This window comes from Melospiza georgiana, chromosome 1 (genome assembly GCF_028018845.1).
Source record: "Melospiza georgiana isolate bMelGeo1 chromosome 1, bMelGeo1.pri, whole genome shotgun sequence".
NCBI classification, from domain to species: domain Eukaryota; kingdom Metazoa; phylum Chordata; class Aves; order Passeriformes; family Passerellidae; genus Melospiza; species Melospiza georgiana.
In genome coordinates, this window is record NC_080430.1 from 149,460,965 (window position 1) to 149,485,520 (window position 24,556).

Genomic DNA, 24,556 nt, shown 5'->3' on the forward strand with positions numbered 1-24,556 from the left:
AGACATCACGTTGGTCAGGCAGGACCTGCCTTTCCAAACCCACACTGACTGGACCTGATCCCTTGGTTGTCCTCTCTGAGCCATGTGATCCCCCTCATGATGACCTGCACCAGAACCATACTGGGCCCTGAGGTCAGGCTGACAGACCTGCAATTCCCTGCATCCTCCCTGTGGCCCTTCTTGGGCATGGATGTCACACTGCCACCTCCAGTCAAGTGGGTCCCTGGTGACTGCTCAGTATTGATAATAAAGGATAGAGAGCAGCTTAGGGACTTAATTTGGGTTTACTAATCTCAGTCTCAGCAGGGCCACACATCTGCACACAGCACTTGAAGTGTGGCCTCCCCAGTGCCCAGCACAGAGGTACAGTCACCACCCTGGTCCTGCTGGCCACACCAGTGCTGACACAGAATTCCTGGAGACCACTGGCCTTCTTGCCCATCTAGGCACTTGCCAGCTCATGTTTGGCCACTGTCAGCCAGCACTCCCAGGGCCTTTCCAACTGGGCAGCTTTCCAGCCACTCTGCCACAGCCTGGGGCACTGCAGGACTTTGCTGTGGCCAAAGTGACAACCCAGAACTTTGCTTTGTTGATCCTGATACCATTGGCCTTGGCCCATCAATCCAAAATATCTGGTTCCACCCCTGTGCTTCAAGCAGACGTGCTACCCAGTAGATCAGGTTGCCCAGGCTCCCATCCAAACAGGCCTATTCCAAAAAGAGCTCATGTTACGTGAGAAGTAGTGAAAAGATACACACCAGCCCCTCTGAAAATATCTGACCAAGGAGACAAACATTTTCTGGAAGTACCAGTTGCAGCTGGTTCAGAAATATGAATGAAGTGATCAAGACTGGATCAGTACTGCAGGAAGAAAATAGAAAGGCCATGCCTTTCCAGTCCTGGGTCGGAAATACCAAAACCACAGCATCATCTCTAACAGAGAGGGAAACATAAGGCTGCCCTGAATATTTGAACAACTCTGAAAAATAACAAGGTCAAAATTGCTGTTGAGAGAAGTGAATAATTATTTTGCATGTAGGAGGCTCAGAGGCATTTTGTTGTCACTTTCTGAGTCAATTCCACATCTCCTGTGTGAGAAAAACAGTTTCTACACAAACATATTGACATTTCTACCCACATTTCTTAGATGAGGAAGATTCCTGACCCACACTATAGTCTATTTCCTTCCATTCTCACTATCAGCATTAAACTAAGAGCAGAGGAGTCATAAACAGATACATTTTAATTCTCACACCCATTTCAGACTGAAGCCATGTCAGAAAAGTATATTTAAATATATATAAACTTTTGTTGTATAAAAATGAGATAAATATTAGTCCAACAGCCCTGATATTTCCAGCACAGAGGGCCCCAGGAAGAATTAACAAATGTGTTTCTAAATCCACTTTATGCATCCCATCCCAACTTACCTTGTCTCCTTTGGTCCCACTAGCACCAGGAGGGCCAGGGCTGCCAGGAGGGCCCTATAAAGAGGTAAAATTGAGAGAAAAGTCTGTGTTTCTAAAGTGCAGGAGAAACATAAGGCTGCAGGTATTGGCAGCACAAACAGTGATGTCCTATTGCACTGGGCAGGAACTAACAGAACACATGAGCCTGCTTTGACTCTGCTGCACAGAGAAAGGAAAGAGAATAAGAATGGAGGTGCCACAGCAGCCACAATAACACCAATCCAATTTCAGCTGGTTCAGAAGAATTGCAGTTCAGTGAGTCTATCAGCGTCAAACACAAAATTTAGTATAAAATTCAGGCATGAAGATTTACCCCCTTCTAAGTCGCTAGACATGAAAAAGGAAGAAATGCTTCAGAAAACCCAATTTCTGTAATAGGGTTTCACTTGGAGAAATTGTTCCTTTGAAGTACTAAACAAAAAGGATCCATTTTGACATCCCTCTGCATTTTCCTACTTCATCTACATTTGCTGCAAGTATAAACCAGTTCTTTATCCATCTGTAACACCGGAAAACATTTCCATCTTGCAAGGATAGTGATAAACACTAACTAGACACACACTTCTTGGTACAAGGCAAACTGCAGCTGAGGAACAGAGCAGGATGCACATGCTGCACCCTGGAGGTATCAGGCTCAAGGGTGGCAGTGATTAGCTGCATGGCTTTTGGCAAATCACTTCTGTCCTCTGCTTCCTATTTTGTCCTTTGCTATTTGGACCAGAAGGTCCTTGGAAGAAAAGGATGCTTCTCATTAGGTATCATTCCCTGGGTAATGAAAACAGTCTTGTGGAATCTACAGATAGTGGTTTTAGACAAAGCAGTGTGTGTCTGATCAGCAGAAATGTACTGATCTTCTAGGCCATTTTCTGTTTTCTTTTTGTTATAAAAATATAAATAGTTCCAAGCAATTTTTTTATTGAAAACAAACCCAATATATTAAATCCAGTTCTCTTCCTTTCCTGTTGTGGGCTTAAACAACTGAATTCTTCTGAGTGCTTTCTTATGTATTTAATGAAAATTAAGACAAACATTTAGACTGTCATGTTTAAAGAACTGGCATTTCCTGTGAGTGTAAGTTGCATTCTAGTTTAATTCTAAAAGCAAACAAACAAAAAAAAGAAAACTGTACCAAAGATCCTCAGAACAGGGACATGATTGGGTACTGCCATGATTCAGCAACCACCCAGGATAAGTCTCAGTTTTAGGGTCAACTACCACTCTTTCCAAAGAAACACTTCCAGTTTTTGAGTATTTGCCACATACCTGTTTCCCCTCCAGACCTGGCTTTCCAGGGAATCCATCCAGGCCTCTGTCTCCCTGGAAAAAGAAGAGAAAGAACAACTATAATTTAAATTTGTGCTGTTTAGGTCACTGCCTTGAAGATGATGCCCATACTATCTGCTCCAAGAGTAATGAATAAGGAGAGGAAATCCAGCCAGTCCCATAGAGAAAATAGCTGAAATTCCTACATCTCTACCATGAAAAGTTGCTGCAAACAAAAGCAGGTGTGTGCTAGCTTTCCATGTTGGCATCCTTCCTCTGCCTGCTGAGGTGAGTTTGTGTAAACTGGACAATGTGCTCCAGGAGAATGTCAGCCCAGAACAGCTCCTACAAAACTAACAAAGCAATCCAGCAATAGGTTGGTTTTACCCAGTAATGAAAAATCTTTCATTTTTCACCTTTCCTTTCTGTAACCTGGGGGAACAATTAATTTGTTTCTATATGTCTCCAGAGCTGGACAGTGCACAAAGTCCATATGCAATGGATTTCACCACTTTATTGCTTGAAGACATCTTTTTTTCCCCCCTGAACCTAAACCTGATTTTTTTTTGCTGTAGTTCTAGACTAGTAAGTCTTTCCCTAACCTCCCACAGAGAAAAGTGTTTCCTTCATCTTTGCAATGACCTGTTATGTATTTGAAGATTTACAAAACTCCCCTTTCAACTTTCTCTAGACTAAACAACCATAATGCTTTCAACTTTTCTTCATGGGCATGTTTGTCAGTTCTCTGATCATTTTTATTGCTCCCCTTTCTGCAGTGTCCAATTTTTGCACGTCTTTATTGTAGCTAGGTGCCTGAAACTCAATACACCTGAGGCTAACTTTAAGCAGGAATATATTTCATGTTTTATAGACTATTTTTCTGTTTAAATCACAGGACAATATTTACTTTACACCAAACCCCCTTCCACAAGACAGCTCCTTGATCAGTTGTTCCCAGTCCATAACTGCAATTTGTTGTCCTATGAGTGTGAAACATCCTGCAGCTGCCCCTTCTCAATGCCATCTTCTGCTTTGGGGGATTGTGTTTATTAATTTTGAATTCTGACCCTGATCTGTACTGTTCTTCCATATTCAAGTTCAACATTATATTTTATAATCAAGGTTCTTGATAGAGATAACTGGATCAAATACATACTTCTGAACTTCACTTTTCTCCTACTGATTGTGGCCTTTGACCATTCAATCTCTTTAGTTTAAAAACTCCTAGAAACACAGACTTGTACTCTCTAAAGTCCTTAAATCTCTGAAAAATGAAACACAGATTTTGTTTGGATCCTTCACACACAGCTGAATATAAACTATCAAACACACACAACAGCGCCAATGTGAACATGAATGTGCATGTAAAAACAAATTCTACAAGTACAAGAAGTGACAGAAAACTAATAGTTTTATGCTATTTTTTTTAGTGGTTTTATATATCTTAAACTCTGTTAGATCACTGTTACTACCTGCAAACCTGCACTTGCAGCATTGGATTTAATTAGCTTCTTTTGTAAACTACATTGATTTGCCCAGTCAGAAGTGGATTTACTAACCACTATTTATTTTTCCTCCTTAGAAAGTCAATCAATCTTCCAACATAAATGTTATTTCAAATTATGTATTCAAGGAATGAAATTAGAGAGACCCATATCCTCAGGAAAGCTGCTGAAAACCAGTGTCAGACACCCAGATCCACTTGCTTTGGAGGTATAGCTTCCACATTGATGCTTTCCTTTGTACTGCCTGAACTACAAATATCCTGAATTTAAGATTTTCAGCAAGCAACAGCTTGGTATATTGCTGACAAAATGTGTGTTCCCAGGAGAATTTTTAACATCAATACATTGCTGCAATGAGTACTTCACACACGCTGCTTTAGCTGCCAAAACAGAAAAGTGTCGATGTTCTTACTGCTACCAATGGGGGCTGGAAAAGGCAAATGCATTATTTATACAAGCAAATACAAAAAAAGCTATTTGAAAACACTCCAAACAATTGTGTTTTCTGCTGTTTCTTCAGAAAAATCTGTCATTATAAATATTTTTTATTATTTTTCCATTCTTTAAATAAGGCTACTCAGTGAAAGGTCCTTTTCTCCCAATAGAAAGAGCAAATACATTAAAGTTTCATTCTCAAATTTTCATTTTAAGATTCCATTTCTTTCTTCTGTTTCCATTTCTTTCTACTGTTGTTTTCTTCTTTTAACCAGTAGAACAAAATGGTGAAGATTCACAAGCAACTAGGGGAAATAACAGTTCTGCCAAAACTTCAGTGCTGCTCTCTGACCTCTACCATTTAGAAAATTTAATGATTTGTTGGAAAAATGATTGCCCAGGAGTCTGTAGGGCCCTGGAAAGGCTGGAGGAGAAAAAAACCCACTGCAGAGGGATCTCGCAGCCACAGACAAGTCCTGCTGCCTTCTTAGACAATCCCTTCTCAATAAAACAGACAAGGTTTTGCAGGATGGACATAGGATTATGCAGCAAAAGCAATGCCCTTTGTCACACTGAACTGCTGACGTGCCTAAATTAGATTGCCAAGTATCACATACAGATATAGCTCCTGTTAGCTGGGCAGTGCATCAGAATTACCTGTCTGGAGTCTGTCCTCGGGCCTACAATGGGCTCATGGGATGCAAAAGGGCATGGGATGACCCTCATATGGTGCAGTGCTTTTCCTAAACCTGGTGTAACTACTGGACTTGGGAACCTCACTATAAAATCTCAACATTTACATGTGGGGTCCCAGGATATGTGAATAATGCAGCAAGATGGATGGGATAGTTAGGACTTTTTTGGTAGTAAGGGAGAAGACTTGATAAAACAATACTCAGTGCATGAACTAGTTCTCCCTCTGATATTATAACCCCTTTTCTCTTCAGGCACCAAGAAGCACAGGTTGCGTAGGTGTCAGTATTGAGGTTACAGACTGAAGAGCAGACAAGAAAATATTTGGCCCGCTGAATTTACGCCCACTGTTTTCACAGTAGTACTGACTGGTAAAAGTTAAAGCACTGGCAGTGGATGCACTGAGACCATCATTAAAACCTGGGAAAAAATTGAAGCACAATTGTTGTAGCAGAGATTTGGCTGCTTCAGGGAAGAAAAAAAAAAAAAGGATGGGGGGGCATCTCTAATTGTGCAGATCCTTCTAATGAAACAAAACGTAATTCATTTCTTCCCACTCTGATCTTCCTCTGCTTAGTCAGTTGCCTGCCCACACACAGCTCCAGCTTCCTCTCCCATCACAGTGATGTCAGAAAGATGGATTTTCTTCCAGGAGCCAAATATTCCAGCAGATTAGACAATGTTGCCTCCAGAAAAGCAGCAGAGGCACTGGCTAGACACAGAACACCTATGTAGCTCTGCATAGAGCTGAAGGAGAAGCATGACAGAAATAAAGTACAATCCAGCCATTTGCTCTAGCTGCAGTAATGAGGATGGGTAATACAAAATATGATCATGGCTACTTTATCATAAACAGCAGAAAGGTTATTGGTAAAGAGAAACACAGTATCTCACACTAAGGGTCTACTGATCATTTTTCCCAGCAGGCAAAAGTGTGGTGTTAATTGCTGGGTTCCCTCTCCAGAAGAAGATGAAGACTGAAAGATGGGAACAGAGCTAGCGAGACGATGACTCCCTCCTTTACACAAAAACAGGCAAAGCTGCCAGACCCTCCCTGAGATAAATCTGTGTCAGGACTGGCTTGAGTCATAAGCAAGACAGAACATTTTTGAGGGACCCTGAGCACTGCCAAGCAGGTCTACAGCAGAAGTGGGTGCACATCTGAGGTCTCTCTGAACACAATGAGCAAACTGAAGTAACTAAGGCTTTGTGCCTGCCCAGATCTCCTTTTAAATACCCATTCCAGCTATAATAAGCATTTTCCTTGAGCCACAAAAATGGTTCAAATCGTAGAGTGACCTGTACTCTGTGGACAGCTCTTCACAGTCAGGAGAGAACATGGAACTGGGAAGCAATTCCATTTGGTTGAAGCCTTTGACATAATACAAATTACCTGGTAGTGAATTTATGGGGATGGGAGAAAAAGAATTACTACTAGTGAAATTTATGGGGATGGGAGAAAAAGAAAATAGGAACTTCGATGATGTGAAAAACTGGAATGAGATGGGAAAATTCTAGATGTAGACATGGTTGGTGGCAGTCAGTGACCATCCTCAACTCTCAGGTTGTGCACACCATGTGAAGACCCCTTCAGATCTCCACACTGGCAACCTCCACTCCTCTTCTCCATACCTAGCTACACACACACACTAAATCCCTAAATGTGTGCTTAGTAGTCAGCACAGATCCCAAAAACCCTCCCACACACCCATGGGAGGTGGGAGCCCTTGGAAGTGCAGTGCAGTGAGGAAACTCCATCCCTCTCCAGAGTTGCTGGCCTGGTAGTCCACCTCACCTAATGGGCAAAGGAAAAGCCTGGCTTTTCCTAGCATGCAGCAGAAATACCTTGTCTCCTCGTGTTCCCTTTTCTCCTCTTTCTCCTTGTAGACCCTAAAAATAAAAATAAACAAAGATTATAAAGCTAAATACAAGATAGTTATCTCTAATTAGTCACCAAACCAGTGTGCACATCTGCACAATCAATTCAAGTGAACCTCAAGGACATTTTCTGTGTTGCCAGTCCTCAGAGCTGGCCACAGGCATGATCTAAGCAGACTCACAGAGCAGGGACTGCTTGTGAGCCCAAGAACATCTGTAATATTATATTGCCTGCAGACACACGACCCTCCTGCCAACAGCAGAGTGGAGGGACAGGGAACACACCACAGCTGCAGATGGTCTGGAAAACAACCAATGCTCCGCATTTTTCAAGTTTCTTGTAAACAATGAGGACTTTGGTAAAGGACAATACTGATGAGAAAACCTATCACACAAACAAGCAAGAATTCCCGTTCCTGGTGGGTTTGGATGTGGTAGCCAGAAAGACAGCAGGTAGATTTGAGAACTGGCAAAGGTTAGATGCACTCTGTCCTGGGGGCCCAGCACATTTTTGTGCTGTGGATGCAATGCCAGTGTTCCTCAGGACTGCATAATTCATCTCCCAGCTACACCAGGAACATTGCTGGAGCTCATTTTGATGTGACACTAGCACAGACAATTGACTCAATGGGCACAAAAGGATTTCACCTTTCCTTAGCTCAGCAAATACCTTGTATTTTGTCTTTATTGTAGAAACTGAGCAATCAGCTAATAGCTATAGAGAGACAAATATGCTCAGACAGTAGTGACCTCTCTAAAACTGCCAAAGCCTAGAGTGCTTCTTGCTGTAATAATTTAAACTTCAGTTTACTTTACACTATACTGGAGTCTTGACTTCAAGCTAATGAGAGCTCCCTGTCTGGGTATATTTCACCCTCAGGTTGATTTAGATAATCATCTAAATGGGCAGGGCTATTTTATACAAGGGCAGGTTGCTCAGAGTCCAGTCCAAGCTGGTCTTGAATGTTTCCAACAATGGGGCATCCACCATCTCGCCAGGCAACCTGTTCCAGAGTGTCACCATCCTCATAGTAAAAACCTGCTGCCTTATGTCCAATCTAAATATCACCCCTTTTACTTTAAAACCATTATCCCTTGTCCTATCAAAACAGGTCTTATTAAAAAGTTTAGCATCTTTTAAATATTGAAAGGCCACATTAAGGTCTCCTCAGAGTCTTCTCCAGACTGAGCAACTTCAACTCTCAGCCTTATCTCACAGGAGAGGTGCTACAGCCTTCCTGCCATTTCCATGGCCCAGTTATGGACCTGCTCTCAGAGTTCCATCAATCTTTCCTGTGCTGGGACCCCAGTGATGGATGCAGCAAAGCAGAGGAGCAGAATCATTTCCCTCACCTGCTGCCCATGGTGCCTCTGGGCTCTGAGTGCACACTGTCAGCTCATGCCCAGCTTTTCATCCACCAGCACCCCAAATACTTCTTGGCAGGGCAGCTCACAATCCTTTCATCCCCCAGCCTGGGGGAGGTGGCCCCCATCTAGGTCAGCAAATCTCAGAAAATCGGGTTAGCCTTTGCAACACCAGCTTAAAGGCTGCTTACCAAGCTGGGACTACAAGAAAGAGCTTTGAAAATATGACTGGAAACTTGCTGAGAGGTGGTATTTTTTCTTGGTGTTCTGATAAAGTTTTAAAGCAGCATATAAATGGTGCATCATCACAGACCAAAGCAATTGCATTACAGTGGGAGCATCACAAAATCACCAGCTGTTATCTCAGTAATCAAGTAATTTCTTCTGACACCTCTCTACTGGCTACAGGTCTGTTCTCATTTAAAGAAGACAGAAGAAACTCAGTGAAGTCAAGACAATTTCCCCACTTGGACTTACTGCAGATAACTGGTTAGAAAGACTATAGACTGCTTAATAATAAATATATATATATGGACAGAACACACTGAAAAAGTAGAGAAAGTTTCTGGAGCATTTGAAATTGAACAAGAGCCGTGACTTACCGGTGCTCCTACGTAGCCTTTGATGCCTGGAGGACCCTGTTTTCCCTCGGATCCCTGGCAAGGAATTGAGGTACAGTAAACCACCAGAAACTCTTTCACACAAAAGACCAAGAATAAAATTAGTTGGTCAGAAATCAAGTTGCTCTTCCAGGCTCACATAAAGGCTTCTTGACTCTCTCAGTGCTAATACAGGAGTCATGTCTTACTTTCCAACTGCTTACCCAAACTGACACTCCAGTATTTTCCTCTGTCCCCTCAGACAATAGCAACAGACATCTGCTTTCAGACTTAACCTACAAAGGCAAACTGTCCCATACAAGTTCCTCTACAGGTTATTTCAGAAAGTTTGGCAAAGTCAGCTGTTGCACACAACACATGTTGGTGCTCCTGAACCCAGTGTTAATGAAACAAAGCAAAGGCATACATTGCTGCAAAGCAACCACAGTCTTCAAAATGTTGTATGTTTTGAAGAGTAAATGCAAAGAAGCAGATCAGAACTAAATTTTCTAATGTTTATTTTTACTGATAAGAAAAAATGCAAGAGGATCAGGTACATTTCATCAGTCTTTCAGCTGGTTGTGCACTGACTCACCCTGGAGAAGGTACACTGTAATGGAGAGTACTCACAGTGTGCCTTTATGTGTCTTGCAATGCCTGAAAATTATCTGGATCCCCAGCTGAACAGGATCAGCCCTCAGAACTGTCCCATGGAGACAGCCTGAGCCTGGCAAGTGACCTAGAGAATTGGTTTGGCATCCTATATCACCTATTTGACTGATTATTTTCTTACTTACATCACTTCCCTTCCCACCACTCTCATCTGTTTAACTCCTGTCTAACACTAACTGGGTGGCTGTAATGGATAAGGCTTCAAAACAGATAAAGATATTATTACTAAATAATTTTAAAATAATTACTAGATTTTGTATTAATAGAAGCTTGATATTAAAAGATAATGGAATTAAAAATGCGAGACATGTTTGCAATTAATTAGAAGCAGAATTGAGACTTTTTTTTCCCAGGGCAGGTTAACAACAGTAGGGTTCAAGCACAAGCAAAGATAGCTCTGAGATCAGACCTCTTCAAGGTCAGGAAGCATCGCAAGTCCTCTAATAGCAGGCATGCACCTAAATCTCTCTTTCAGCCTGCCAAGAAATACTGCTACCAGAGTCTAGGCAAAACCCCAAGAGAAACAGCCCTGCTCCAAGTCATCCAAATTGCAGGAGTCTAACTCAGTCCTGTTACATAAAACGTGGTTGTAACACTCAGCACAAGTTACAGAGAAACTGGGTTTGTCTGGATGAGATGTGCTGAACCCACTCAAGGCCTGTGCTGAGATCATGTCTGGTAAACCAGAGAAGCGTGAGACCTTCGACAGCTCGAGCAAGCAAGAAGGAAATTTGTCAAAATAAAACTCTTACCTAATACTTTTTATTTCAAAGGATTGATTTTTTTTTTCCCCTCTCCCTCTGCTTTTTCTATTAAGTGCAGATAACTGTCAGTTCAGATGGGAATGCTATAGCTATGTCTGTGCCACAGCAATGACAACCACAAAAAACCTCTTTATCCTTTTATTAGAGATACAGTGGGGAAAAAATGAAGGAAAAGGTTGAATATTTGCTGCAGGATATTGCAGGCTAAAGGCTCTGATCTCAAAAATCCAAACTTTATTTCTCTGCTGTAACATCGTACAGTGAACAATCTGAGATCTGACCCTTTTTCACTGGACTCATTCCATTTAAATTAACCTGTCAGGTCCCGCATATTTATGTGGGAGTTTTCCCCAGTGACCAGTCAATATTTCTTGCCATCTCAGATTACCATGACATCTGTAACCAGAAGCTCCAACACCTCAGCCCAAGGCTGACTTTGATAACTCTTCTTTGTGTCCAGCTTGTAGCCAGCAAGATCACACATCCTTCTTGGGGAACAAAGAAGTTTACCCTCCAAGTTTGATGAAAAAGAAAAAACCCACTCCAAACCCTACAGTTTTATGCTGAAGACACGGAGCTAGGAACAATCTCCCCCAGAGACACCACTGAGAAGCAAAACCAGTAAAAACAGGGATCATATAACAAGGCCATTTCATTCCTGTAACCTGTACATGAACCCTAATGGGCTCAACGACCATTTCTGTAACTCTTTGGACTGAAATTCCATTACCAGAAGTCTGGAGGACTCTTATCTGTGCTACTGGAAGCTTCACACAATTAATGAAGTATGTAAAAAGCACAAGACAATGTCTTAAAAGAAAGTGCTGGCAATTCCCACTGAAGCAAAAGGCTCCTCAGCCAAGGAGATAAACCAGGGGCTGAATTTCCTGGGGCACAGGTATCATTGCTGAGCACACACTGGGCTTGTCCGGCTCAATGCTAATGAAGATGGATTGAGACAGGAAGGATCACAGCCCAACCAACCAGACAAACTGCTACGTTGCTCACCATGGAGCCTGGGGTAGAGCCCAGAGCTGCTGTATTGATGCCAGAAATAAGTGATCTGGCAAAAAACCTCTGAATAATCATTACACCGGTAACTGGAGATGTGACCTCTCTAATTGCCAACTCTACCCATCCTTATACACCTTGTTCCACATTGATGAGGTGCTCAGGCTTTACACTGAGGAGTAATGTGGATTCCTGGTTTAGATTTTAAAGCCCTGTCAGCAACTCAGGGTTATTTCTTAAAATAGATCAGACCAGAATCCAGCTCAAGGACACTGCTCACAGCCAATGCTTCATTGAGGTAAATGAAAGTCATTGTGAAAACACACAATAATTTTATATTTAGGCACTGTGAGAGGCTGGGGTTGGCCAAGCTCATGTCTTCCCTGGGAGCACATGGCACTGTCCAGTCAGATGTTTTTAGTTCCATCCCCACCAGCACCTGTTCTGCCCAGCCCATAGATCTGAACTCCTTCTATTCTGCATTGCCTCATTAATTGGCTGAACTGGATGTTCCTGAAGAAACTGGTGGGAAATATGTGCATGATACTCCCAAAAACACTTGTCACCCTCTACTTTTTGTGTTATAACAAGGCTAAAACCACTTGAGGGGTATTTATCCACTAAATAACCAGGGAACAAGGCAAGGAGAGCTAAGATTTAAGAGGAGGTTAAAGAATTGCTGCTTCAAAATTTTCATTTCTGATGCTCAGCTAAGTCCCACCAGATCTGCATTCAGACGCATCTTGTTTGAAGCAAACCCAGTGATATAAGCACTGGATCAAGTTCTGGATTACTCAGGCACTGCTCAAAATATACAGAAACATTCAGGATAGGATCTCTACATGATCTTTTTTTCAAGTCATAGAGTAGGGGTAGTAATTCTCATCTGCATCTTTGTGAGAGTTGGAAAAGCTACAGAAGATATGACACAAGGCTTATGTGTCCCAAAACATGTTTTCTTCACCTTCTTCAGCTACACTGTTGATTGAACAAAAGTTATTTCTTCTTCTTACACACTTTGCATAATTGCTGATACCTTAGCAGACTCCTGACGAAAATGAGCATTTTGAGTTTCTTAATTCACCTGTGAGAATATCAAATGTCATGGACAATGAGTAATTCAAGCCATCTAAACATAAAAAAATCTGTGAAAAAAATATGCCTGTTCATGCAAAGAAGAAAGGAAAGCTTACCTTTGGACCTGGTGGCCCAGGCAGTCCAAAGGCTCCTGGATGTCCTCGTTCACCCTGCAAGTAACAGAAATATCACTGCTAAACACAAATCTTTATATATAAAGGCTAGGATAGCTCAAACTAGTCAGTGCATGCAGTTAGAAATATTGACAGTCCTGAGTGCTATTATACAGAGATCTGAAAGTTTGCAATGTGTTTTCCTCACAAAAATGAAAGCAGAAAGAAAATGAAAACTTGAGCAGCTCTTTATCTACTCTCAAAACACAACCAAATAGTAAAAAAATTGATTTCTCTAAGTTGTGAACAGCTTACACTGATTACAGTGTGCAAAGATGGATTCCTTGGAGTCAACATAATGCATTTTTTCTTGAATAGTCACCTTGCAGTGTATTAATACATCTTATAAGGAATTCTGCTAGTACAACACTGTCCAATCCCATGCCATGTGTGATGTGATGAAGCTGCATCAGTTCTGGAATCAATACTGAAAAACTGTCACAGTTTTTCCAAAGTCGGACAGTCATGGAACAAAGAAGAAACAGGATGTAAGGAAAAGAACTTTCTTGCTTTGTGTCTCTCCTTTTGTGTATATCTTCCTTCCAGAGAATCCTTTCCCAAGCTCCTTCAGTTGCCACCAAGTGACTGCCACAAAGTGAATGACATGGTGAAGGCTCAACATTAGGTTGAAGATAATTCTAAGGGATGGTGATCAAGCAAGGGAAAAGATGTAAGGCTCTAAACCACACTTCTATGAGATACTGAACAACATATTTGTGGGTTTGTGCTTCAACTGTAGTCCTCTCACAGGCAGTATTTGGTACACTGCATCCTTCCTTGAACTAACTTTGCCCTCCTCCTCTTCTCTTAGGGTTTATCAGTGCACAGGAGAACTTGAGGTATTTTTCTTCTGTGACCAAGACTCCAATTTCTCCTGCTGTGGAAAGCAGCATGGTCCCTTTGCTGACTCTGCTAGCCAAGGCCTCCTTGCCAGCCATAAACTCGTGGCCAGGCTCTGCAGCTGCAGCTCTTTACCAGCAGGTCCCAAACCACAGGCTGCTCCCTCTCCTTCCTTAATGAATGACAACAGAGCTGCCCTGGAGCCTCCAGCCGTGGTTAATCCATAGGACACCTGCCTGGGCTGCAGACATGTGAGGGAGAGTTTTGGTGCTATTTACCTCCTGCCAATTGTTTCTGCTGCTCTTAAAATGGCCACACAAATCCCCCAGACGGGTTCCAGTCCAGGGAGATTGATGCCCACTGCCTGCCTCGCACTGAAAAGCAGGATTATCTAGGAGGAACAAAAAGGCTTACAGCGTCTCCTTTTGCTCCATCCCTCCCAGGGGGGCCAGGTGAGCCCAGGGAACCCTGTAACAACAACAGAGTTATCATCAGCACAGCATTAACACCCACTGCAAGTGCAGTGACACGAGCAGCACATCTAGAGAAGAATAAGAAATTAGGAGAAACGTTTCAACACAAACGTTTATTATTTACAGTTCCTGGAGGAGCTGCTGCTGACATTAATACACTAGGGGTGATTGATGAGCTGCTAATGAGGAACTAGGCACTCTAGTCCACTTAATTCAGTTAAGAATAAATTAATATAAAAGCTCTGGAGCTAATTAGACACATAACAACTGAGTCATCTTAATATTATCATATCATGTTCTCTTAGCTTCTTTCTTCACCATTCCATTGTCTCAAAAACTGCATTTTTTTTTCCTCCTTGATTATACAGCATTCATCCCAAAGCTCAGAAGCCTCTAGGCAAAACTATAATATACATAAGTGGTAAGGCTAAAAGCAAATGGAAAAGAAGCCTTGATATACTCAAGCAGTCCTCAGGAATGACCCTGGCCACTGGGAAGTGAGTCCCAGAGCTGTGAATATGCAAAGGTGTAGAAGACAAAGAAACAGAAAGCCAAATACCACTTAAATTCAAAATTTTATCATTTAAAGATCTTCCTATGCACCAGGATGAATGGAACTAAATATGCTGAGATTGGCAGCTCCCCAGCTAACAGGATCAGCAGCTAATGTGGAGAAAAAGCAAGTTTTCTGCCTGCAGCTGGCAATTTAAAGAACAAATGGAGAGTGAAACAAACAACAGACAAGTCAACACAGTGAGGAACTGGCTTAGTGTTTTCACTTCTAGGCACAGCAGCAGTTTTGCCTTAGGTGTGTTATAAAAAAAGGCTCAAGTGAGAAATGACATGGGCACTGCAGGCTGTGATTGTACAGGGCTGGTTTGTTGTATGTTAATTGGAGAGGCATCTTGCCTGTGATCTGGAACATTTGCTGTTTTATAAGAGGTGGGAAAAGTTTACTTTCCTAAAATTCCTCGTGCAAACTAGGATTTGATTAAGGGATTTCCAACAAATGTGTCCAAAGTCAATACTAGTCAACAGAATTATCTCAGTGACTGGATTTAATTTTTGGGCTTTTTAAGATGATGACACAGTAAGCAGCTAAAGGCCACCACAGTCTAAAAGTTATTTATGTTCAGTGCAAGTAAAGGCATAGTAATCTTTGGCCTTCTGTGTCTCATATTGAAGAGACTCTACTGTTCCTGTGTGTATTAGCACTGAGCTCCTGCTCTATTACATTTAAGTATTTTGGAGTTTTACAAAGTTTAGTCAAAGCTCATGCCTTTGAACTCTCCACACATTTGTCAAATGTGGCTGAGCATCATCAATAAAATTTTAAAACTTAAAAAATTGTGTGGCTGCACATTGATAAAAAACAGTACAACATTACAATATCATTTTCTGAGCACCTTGCTTTCACAAAATGAAACAAAATCTAATACAGAGGTAAAACAAAAGACTTAGAGTAGGGTCAGTTTTCATTAGACTTCTACTGCAGCTTTATAAACTCCTAAACTTTTCAGAGTATAATTAATAAAGACTTGGACTTACTTTTTCTCCTTTGTCCCCTTTCAGTCCAGGAAAGCCAGGAAAGCCTTCTTCACCCTACAACACCAATGGAAGAAATACCCCATATCAAATGCCATATTATTCTGTGGTATATCTGTGTACTTTAGACAGTGCAGTTGTCATCTCTTGAGAGCTGAGTCCAGCTTTTCACCCTCACTGTAACAATGCTGTGCTCAGCCACCTGTCACTTGCCCATATTTGAACAGGTTCACTTTCAGATTTCTATCCCAGTGCTTTCCTTCCCTTCCTTTCTGTAATTACCATCCAGAACCAAAAGTTTTCTAAGAAAAAGATTAGAGACCTACCCTTGTCATAAAAATGAATTCAAAGCATTTCTTCCTTGAGAAACACTCCTGTTGCCATATTCCAAGGCATAAGAACTTAAAGTTTGGCCGGGCAAATTTACTACAATGCCAAGTCCCCAATGCCATTTATTTTTTTTTTAATTGAAATAAATGGCATGGACATTGACATGAAAAATTTTGGAAAAATTCAAATGTAGGAATTTTTTTCCCTCTAGCTACTCTCATTAGGACAAAAGACTGGGAGTTTTTTCCCCATCTGCTTTTGTAACTCACTAGCACAGAAAAATCCTTTTGCAAGAGCATTAAATTGGCTAAGAAGTTGATGCATATATTTCCAAGTTGTCTGCATACACATAAGGACTACCTAAATATGTAGATAAATTCAGGCCAAATTCTACCATTAGCAATCTTATTTCTGACTTTTTCTCCATAAGTCTAGTCTAGCAGACTTAGATGGATGTATTCGTAGGGCAAGGTTCCCTATTTTGACAATAGGAAGAGTCAAATTCAGCCTTATTTATTTATAGGTGTGTTTGGCACTTAAAGGTAAACAAAAGATAGTATCTTAAAAGTATCTGTTCTGTATCTGCAAATTAAAGTCTTTATAATCACATATCTGACTAACTGAACCTTCACGAAGCAATCCAGAATTTGCAATGCAGCTGGTGGTAAGAATCAGCTCTGCTCTATTGGAATGGCTCTTTAATGAGACAGAAAACCCATCAAATATAAAATGTGATTTTTGGGAAAATAATTTGCTCTAAGAGGTCAATATAACTTGAAGGAACTGTTGTCCCATGGCAAAGTATGTCACACAGGTAGGAGAACAATTTGTGTCTTTCCTGTGCAAAGTAAAAGGAGTTTGCATAAGGTCCACTTAATTAGCTTCTTCTCTTGCCTTTATTTTTTCTGCCATGAAATAGCAACTGCTTGGCAAAGCTGAACAAATTAATCCTAGGAGCAGTCAATAAGTTTGAAGCATGGTGTTCACAGAGATATTCAAGCAGGACAGGAGAGTATCCACCAGCTTTTCCAGTTTTTCTCCAAGGAGAAACCCACACAGAACCCAGACTCTAGAGACAGGTTTAACGTCCCCTGGGAAACAAACACCACTGGAAATGTACAGAGTGGGAAGAGCTCCTACTTCTGCCCCTCCTGCTGACCCCCAGTAGAATCATTAAAGGTGGAAAAGACCTCCCAGGTCAAGTCCAGTGATTTACTCAGCACGGCCAAGCCCACCACTAAACCACATCTGCATGGTTTTTTCAACACTTCCAGGGACAGTGATTCCTTAACTTCCCTGGGCAGCCTGTTCCATATGCTTGACCATCTAAAATTGCAATCATTGTGTAAATATGAAAAAGAGCAGAGGCAGAGAGCACAGGGCACTGGAATAACTGCCAGGCAGACACCCTACAAATGCTCTGGGATGAAGCACACTGGGACATCAAGTAGGCTCTGGCAGCTGGCATTGAGCCCTGGGGAACAAAAGTGCATCACATTCTTTGCACAAAGGCCAAACCTGGTTGTGCCACTGAGAGGGATTAAAATAATTCTGTATTCCCACACATTGGCTGCACTCCCAGCTTCAACACAATGGGAATCAGGTGGTGACATGTAAACCACATGTAGCTGTTTATGCCATGCAATCCTATTGTCACCCATCTATTTTATGAATATCTGAAATTCCTAGGCTGTCCTTTTATGGAGAAGCACCAGGACCACAATAGGAAGGTAACAAGGACTTGGGAAATGAGAAGCTCTAGAAAAGAGGAGGCTACTGATAAAGTGAGGAACTGACTATAGCTTCCAAGTCATCTTCCCTTTGGCTTAGCCTATATTTTAGATGGCGTGGCCCTTTGCTTTTTTGGTCAGTAGTTTTGTGGAGAAAAACTTGAATGTGCAGGTAGTGGTACCTGTGAGGTATTTTGCAGTAACAAACAAGCTTGGCTTGTTCTTAAAAAATGAAATACTTATGAGAATTAGTTCTTAAAAAAATGAAAGCTCTCAGGATACAGCACTAGAAAAGTCATTTTAAAAACTCTATCCTTCATTCCTCAAAGAATTGATAACAATTCTGCAAGAAAGAAAATTAGGAAGGTTTTCTGAGCCATACTGAAAACAATACTGTGGAATTCAGTAAAAATGATGGAATTCTGAATTTCTTGGTATTTGCTTTTAAATGAAAGCACTCAGAACACCACAATGGATACAAAGCAAGGGGTAACCACTGCTTCTGTTCTTTCAGGGACTCTCAGAGCAGGGCTTATGTGGGCACATGGGTTTTCCAGTCTCAACGGACCGAAGAAAGTGCCACATGATGAGGAATTTCAAAGCACAGGCAACTCTCAGCTGCTGCAGACAGAATGTTGGGGTGATGAAGAATAAAAATACTCCTCTTGGCTTCAGCCAAAAAAAAAAAAAAAAGGTGATCTGAGTAAAGACAGACACACTCAGAGAGTTCCTTTGTTAGTGTGCATTAGCAGAATTATTCCATTTCTGTATTTGAAGAAGGATGTCTGCCTGGTACACCAGCATCCTGTGGATTTACCAGACCATGCCAGCTCCAGGTTAGTGATCCCTCCATACTCACCATATGCACGTGTACCTTGATTTGTTGTGGGTTGTGCAAAAATTCACCTCACTTGGGTTACAGTGAGCCCCACTACCCTACAGTTTATGGAACACCCTATGTTTATGGTCAGTGACCAAATTATATCCACATTTGCCATGGTGTAACCCCAGCCAGCAGCCAAGCCCACACAGCTGCTCACTCACTCTCCCACCAGAGAGATTGGGGGGAGAACCAGAAGGGTAAAAGCTGGAAAACTCATGGGTGGAGATAAAGACAGTTTAATAGGGAAAGCAAAAGCTAAGCATACAACCAAATCAAAACAAAGGGAAATTTCCCTGCTTCCCATGGGCAGGCAGGAGTTCTGCCATCTCCAGGAGAGCAGGGCCCCATCACAGGTAATGGTCACTTGGGAAGAAAAACACCATCACTGCAAATGTCCCTCCCTTCCTTCCCTCACTTTGTACACTGAGCTTGATGTCACATGGTCTGGAATTCCCCTTTGGTCAGTCTGGGTCTCCTGTTCTGGCTGTATGTCTTCCCAACACCCAAATTTCCTCCTCAATGTGACCATACAAAAAGAAGAAGAGGCCTTGGCTCTGTATGGGCCCTGCTCGGCAATAACAAAAACATCTCTGTATTATCAACACAAATCCAAAACAGAGCCCCATTCCAGCCACCATGAAGAAAATTAACTCCACCCCAGCCAAAAACCAGTACAAGATCCCATGTAGATCCTGCTATGTCTGAGTGCAGATAGTGATGGAATTACAGAAAAAAATAACCTTAATTCCTAGATTATTTATTTCATCAGAGTGGGAGAAACTAGTGCACAGATTTTGCCATATCCAAGCTCTTAATATTTTTTTTTTCTGAAGTGACCTAAAACAGAGAAGGAAGGAATCTGCAGGTATAAGGAGAGATGTAGAGATAGAACAATTCAGTATTACCTGATTCTAGAGAGACATAAAGCACATAAAGGAAAAATTCCTCAGTGATGTTTTTAAGCAATCTACTCAAATGTAAATGGTTTTCTTTCTCCCATTTGCAGCTCCTCAAGCAGCTGCCAAGTTTACAAATATTTCTTCTAACTGGAGAACAGCTGTGGCCTATAATCACATATTTTATTTGCAACTCTGGGTTGTGGCCTATGTTAATGAAAATAGAGCAAGCTAAACAAAAAAAATAAAATGGGGAAAAGTTAGTCCAAAACACATGGTTAGATTCTCATTTGCCAGTCAAATTCAAATAAAATCACTGGTCTCTCCCTTCAGCACACAGACCAGTCAACAGAAGACAGATCATTCTAAGGTCAATTCCATACATTCTGTTTATGTTCCAAACTGGTCTACATCTACTTTTTCATTAGAAAAGTGCCATTTTTCTAATCCTGGTATGAAATTAAAATTTCTAACCCTGTCACAAAATGTCAATGGAAGACCTGCAAAAAATCTGCCAAGCAGACCCCCATGAATCACACATTCAGTGTATTGGCAGCTGCACAAACTGGGGGTCTAGAGCCAAAGTAGGAGGAAAAATATTAAGATTTAAAGAGAAACAAAACAAACTGGGCATGATGAAATGGAAACAGAAATAAAATTTAACTGTGGAGTGGTGGCACTTCACCATTAACACCCCCCCTCTCTCCTTTGTTAATTAATTTCACAGCATCCCTGTGGAATGAGAAGGGGGTTACAGCAACTGTAGTATTGCTGTCACCTCATGAGGGTGATCAGTCAGAGCTACAACACAGGAGAGGGCAGGCAAAGGTCCCAGAGTCTGGGGCAAAGACAGAAACTCGCTCTAGATTTCCTGTGACCCAGGTCAGTGCTTTAACCATAAATTTATTATTTCTCCTGGCTCTTTGGTCTGCATCTACCTTGGCAGCTTGATGCTCATGAAGAATAAATGAGGAGATGATGGGTAGCTGTCCTACTGCTGATCCATGGTTACACACTGGATTGTTAGCAGTGTTTGATGAGTCACATGAAGTGGGAGGATAGAAGAGATGCTGAGTGGGGTCTTCAGGTTCAAATGTCTTAGAGCATTTCCAAGAGACCTCAAGGTCTGGAAGAATGCTATATCTTTCTTTTCAGGGGTTCTCTATTCAAGGGAACCAACCAAGGACATAATAAATATTTTATTGAAATATACTGTAGATTTAGAGGTGGGGTGGTTTTGAGGGTTTTTTCTTAGAGAGGCAGGGCAAACACCAGGTCTTCATTAAAAGCCAGGGATGATCTGCAGATCAGCTCAGAGGCAAAGCTACAGTGGATATATGTCACCTAACTCCATTTTCAAAAGCTGCTGACCAGGCAGGCAGCGCAAATGACTGCCGTTCTCCAGTCCCCAGATGCAGGATTGTATTTGCTGAAAAACCTTAAAGCCCTGTTAATATCTTGGCAAATTTGATACCAAAGCTGGCCTGATCTTCTGCTTCCACATAAAATAAGACATTAATCTCAACTTGGACTTTGCTGAAGTAAAGAATAAGGAAGAAATGAAGGAAATCTTCTCATCTGGGTCTTCCTATGATATCCTGATTTAATAAACAGAGTGGTAATGTGGACATGATGCACAGGGGTCAGAGGAAGTCATAGGTTCTGCAGGACTATCAGGAAATCCAGCCCAGTGCAAATAACTGTTTAAATGATAACTATTTGTGGATTTTATGTTTCAAATGTATGAAAGATTTCATTTAATCCATTACATAGAATTCAGTTGTCTCCAAAAGGTACTTTCCCTGGAGATACTAATTTTCAAAAGCTCTCTAACCCCTTGAATCTTATCACGAATGTCATGAATGCCCCCCCATGAGACCAGAAGGGTCCTTCTGATCCTCCATTTTATGATCACAGTTCTTCTAAAGTGCAAAGATGTCCCATTTTTCAGAGATTCCAACAGATATCTTTCTCTCAAGAAACCTGATGCTCCAAATTTTCATTAAAAGAGGTAAAGCAACAGCTGGGTTGTAACTAATTTGACACATGGTCACCTGTAAGCTTGGTACTGCAGCAGAAAAGATGCATCACAGCTCACTCATGTGGCACAGCTCTATAGTCATCAAGGTCAGTATAGAGTTCAGAATAACACAGAAATTTCCTAAAGACTTCAAAGTTGTCACTGGTGCCTGGAATCCTGTCCATCAGCTTCATATTATTTGCAGTCTCTGAGAGGCCAGGGTGGTCAGACACCCCTGGCAGCTCCTGAACTTCTGCTTCATCTCCAACCCAGGCTGAGCCAAGTGGAGAATGTAACTAAAGAAAGCAGAGAGCACAGGGGAGTACAAGAGAGAGCTCTTCTGTTTGAAATACTCCTGTTCAACAATTGCTGAAACGTTCAAATTAAGAAACAGTCAAGAGTTTGCAGAGCTATTTATGATTGAACATAATGAATAGGAGGTAAAATATAATTGGAAACAATCCGTACTATAATCCCACTGCACAGAGGAATAACCTGACAAATACACTGGGCTACAGTGAGTTGGGTTTGCAGAAGTAGGACTAATAGATCCCAAAAGTTCCTTTTTTCATGTTTGCATGGTTGGGACAAGAGGATCTTCAATTAAAGACACATTTTCTAGAAACTTTAAAATACGAAAAACATAACTCTGCTCCAGAAACTTCTTTGCCTTGAAGCACAAGCTGATGCTCCTTACCAGCACCTGACATTACTCAAGACCAGACAAACAGCTTGCCAAGTACCAGAGGGAAGTGTTCATTGAAACAGAAAAATATTCCAGTCATGTATCATGGCATTGATAAATTAAAGTCCTTTCATCTATGAAAAGTACACAGAAAATTGTTCTAGTCTTGTGGATGAATTGACACATACTGGTTTATACTTTCTCTTGCAAGAATAATCTATAAAATCCATTTCCTCTGCTTCTGGGAAGTTTCTGATGTTTCAGATCACATATCCCTTATCAATTTCAGTAGCTCCAAGAAGAGCTTGTTAGGGCAGAGGAGTAATGTGTCAGAGCACTCCAAATTCTGGTGTTGATCTGCTCTTATCCATCTTCTGCTACTGATATTCCACATTCACCCCTCAGTCTATCTTCTGGTGCTTCTCTGAAATATGTACAAAGCTTTTCCTCAGGATTAACTGAAATCATCTAGTCCATGATTCCTCTCCTCCTTGAAGAGTCCCTACCTTTAAATCTCTCCCTGCTGATTAAATTTGCCAAATCACTGATCATTCTTCTCACTGCTGTTTTACAGCAACATCTCTCCACACCTCTCTTTAAATGTCACACCCAAACTGAAGAGAACCTTTGCCTGAAGTCTTATCACCACCTACTTATAACTTGCAGTGATGCACTGCTGTCCACTGCCAAACACACCTGAGGCTGCTCAGTCAAGCCTTTGCCAAAGCTATAAATCTCTTTGATCCAGCCAGACACAGGGGTTGGAACTAGATGATCTTTAATGTCTCTTCCAACCCAAACTATTTTTTTTTATTTATACTATTTCTTTATGAAGTGGTGCTGCTCCCTGGGTCTTTTTACATCTCAGAGGTTATGACAAAGGTCATGATCCTTCTTCCCATTTTACTTGGACACTGAGGTACAGGAAGGGGAAAAGCTCTGGTCAAGATCTTCTTTGGAGCCAGTGACTAGGACAGAAAAAAACCCAGTCTCCAGAGACTCAAACCTACTCCCAACACCAAATGTATCAGATATTCTTGAAATAACAACCACTAAGGGTCCATACACTGCTTCAACAGGAAAGCAAACTTTTGTCATGAAAAATCCTCTCATTTTCCTCATCTGGCACTTAGTACTATGTGTACATTTGTACTCAGCAGAGCCTGAGACCCAAAACACTATCTTCCTGCCAATGCCAGAGACAGGAGGCCTTGTGGGCTTTGGGAGACACAAAATCTCAAGGTAGTGCTTAAGAAAAAGGGTGAGAGACCCAGAAGAGGAAATGAAAGGTGGCCAGAGTTGCACTTGGGCAAGTCAGGAACGGAATAAAATCAAGTGCTGCCCTGTCTCAGCTGCTCTTACCTGCCCCTTCAGGGAAGCCATGACCAAGGCACCTGCACCTTCTCAGCCATCACAAAACCAGAAACAGCTCAGCAAGAGCTTAGATCAGTGGAAAGGGGAAAACCCATCTGCTTAACTAGAGAGATTAACCAGCAGGGAGAAGGGCAGGGAATGCTTAGGATACCTTTGATGGACTAGTGATAGCAGCTTGCTTTGTGTGAGGCTTCAGCTCTCTGTAATTCATTGAGCTTAGAGCTGCACTTCAGAGGGTGTGCTCCAGACTGCTGGGAAAGCTGTTTTATTTCCCACCTAACAGGCAGATAATCCATACCTATCCACTAAAATATCACTCTCAGGAGCATCCTCCACTCCAACAAGATTTATCAATTACAGAATCAAGACAATCTGGTTTTTCCCCGCCCCCCCTTCCCAGTTTATTTTCAGAAGAAACATAGAGCTGGCAAATCTCTCTCACATGCTTCCTTTCCTCACTGCTAGTGGATCTTGGCAGAGAAATTCTCTAAAGAAACAAGTGCTGGAGACTTTGCAAACTTCTGGCTGCCAGTAGATGTCATTGCATACCAGCAATGCACCTGCCAGTACCCTGCCAGACAGGGGGCAATACTGAAAAGAAATACATGTTTTCTAAGTTTATGTAGGGGGAAAACAAAAAGGGAACCAAGTTACTAGCCCTCTTACACTGCTGAGAATTAAGCTGTCACAATCACAATAAGTATGCGAGCTGACTTTGAGTTGTTTATTGCAATCTGCAGCTGTTATTCTGGGTCACAGAAACCCACAGAATTTATCTAAAACCCTCTAATTATGGTTAAGAAAAAGAACTCCAGCAAACCATGGTTATTTAGCTCTGCAGAATGTGCTTTAACTACAGTTAAGGACACACAAAAA

General features: G+C 41.6%; 1 protein-coding gene across 1 annotated transcript in view; it reads right to left on the reverse strand.

Moving 5' to 3' along the window:
* Positions 1–24,556, reverse strand: part of COL22A1 (collagen type XXII alpha 1 chain) — a 218,612-nt gene that overhangs the window by 97,943 nt on the left and 96,113 nt on the right. The window contains exons 13-19 of the mRNA XM_058040754.1: positions 15,766–15,819; positions 14,159–14,212; positions 12,848–12,901; positions 9,211–9,264; positions 7,211–7,255; positions 2,733–2,786; positions 1,431–1,484 (exon numbers count right to left, since the gene is read on the reverse strand). Of these exons, the coding sequence (XP_057896737.1) occupies positions 1,431–1,484; positions 2,733–2,786; positions 7,211–7,255; positions 9,211–9,264; positions 12,848–12,901; positions 14,159–14,212; positions 15,766–15,819 (369 nt within the window). The remainder of the gene's footprint in view (positions 1–1,430; positions 1,485–2,732; positions 2,787–7,210; positions 7,256–9,210; positions 9,265–12,847; positions 12,902–14,158; positions 14,213–15,765; positions 15,820–24,556) is intronic.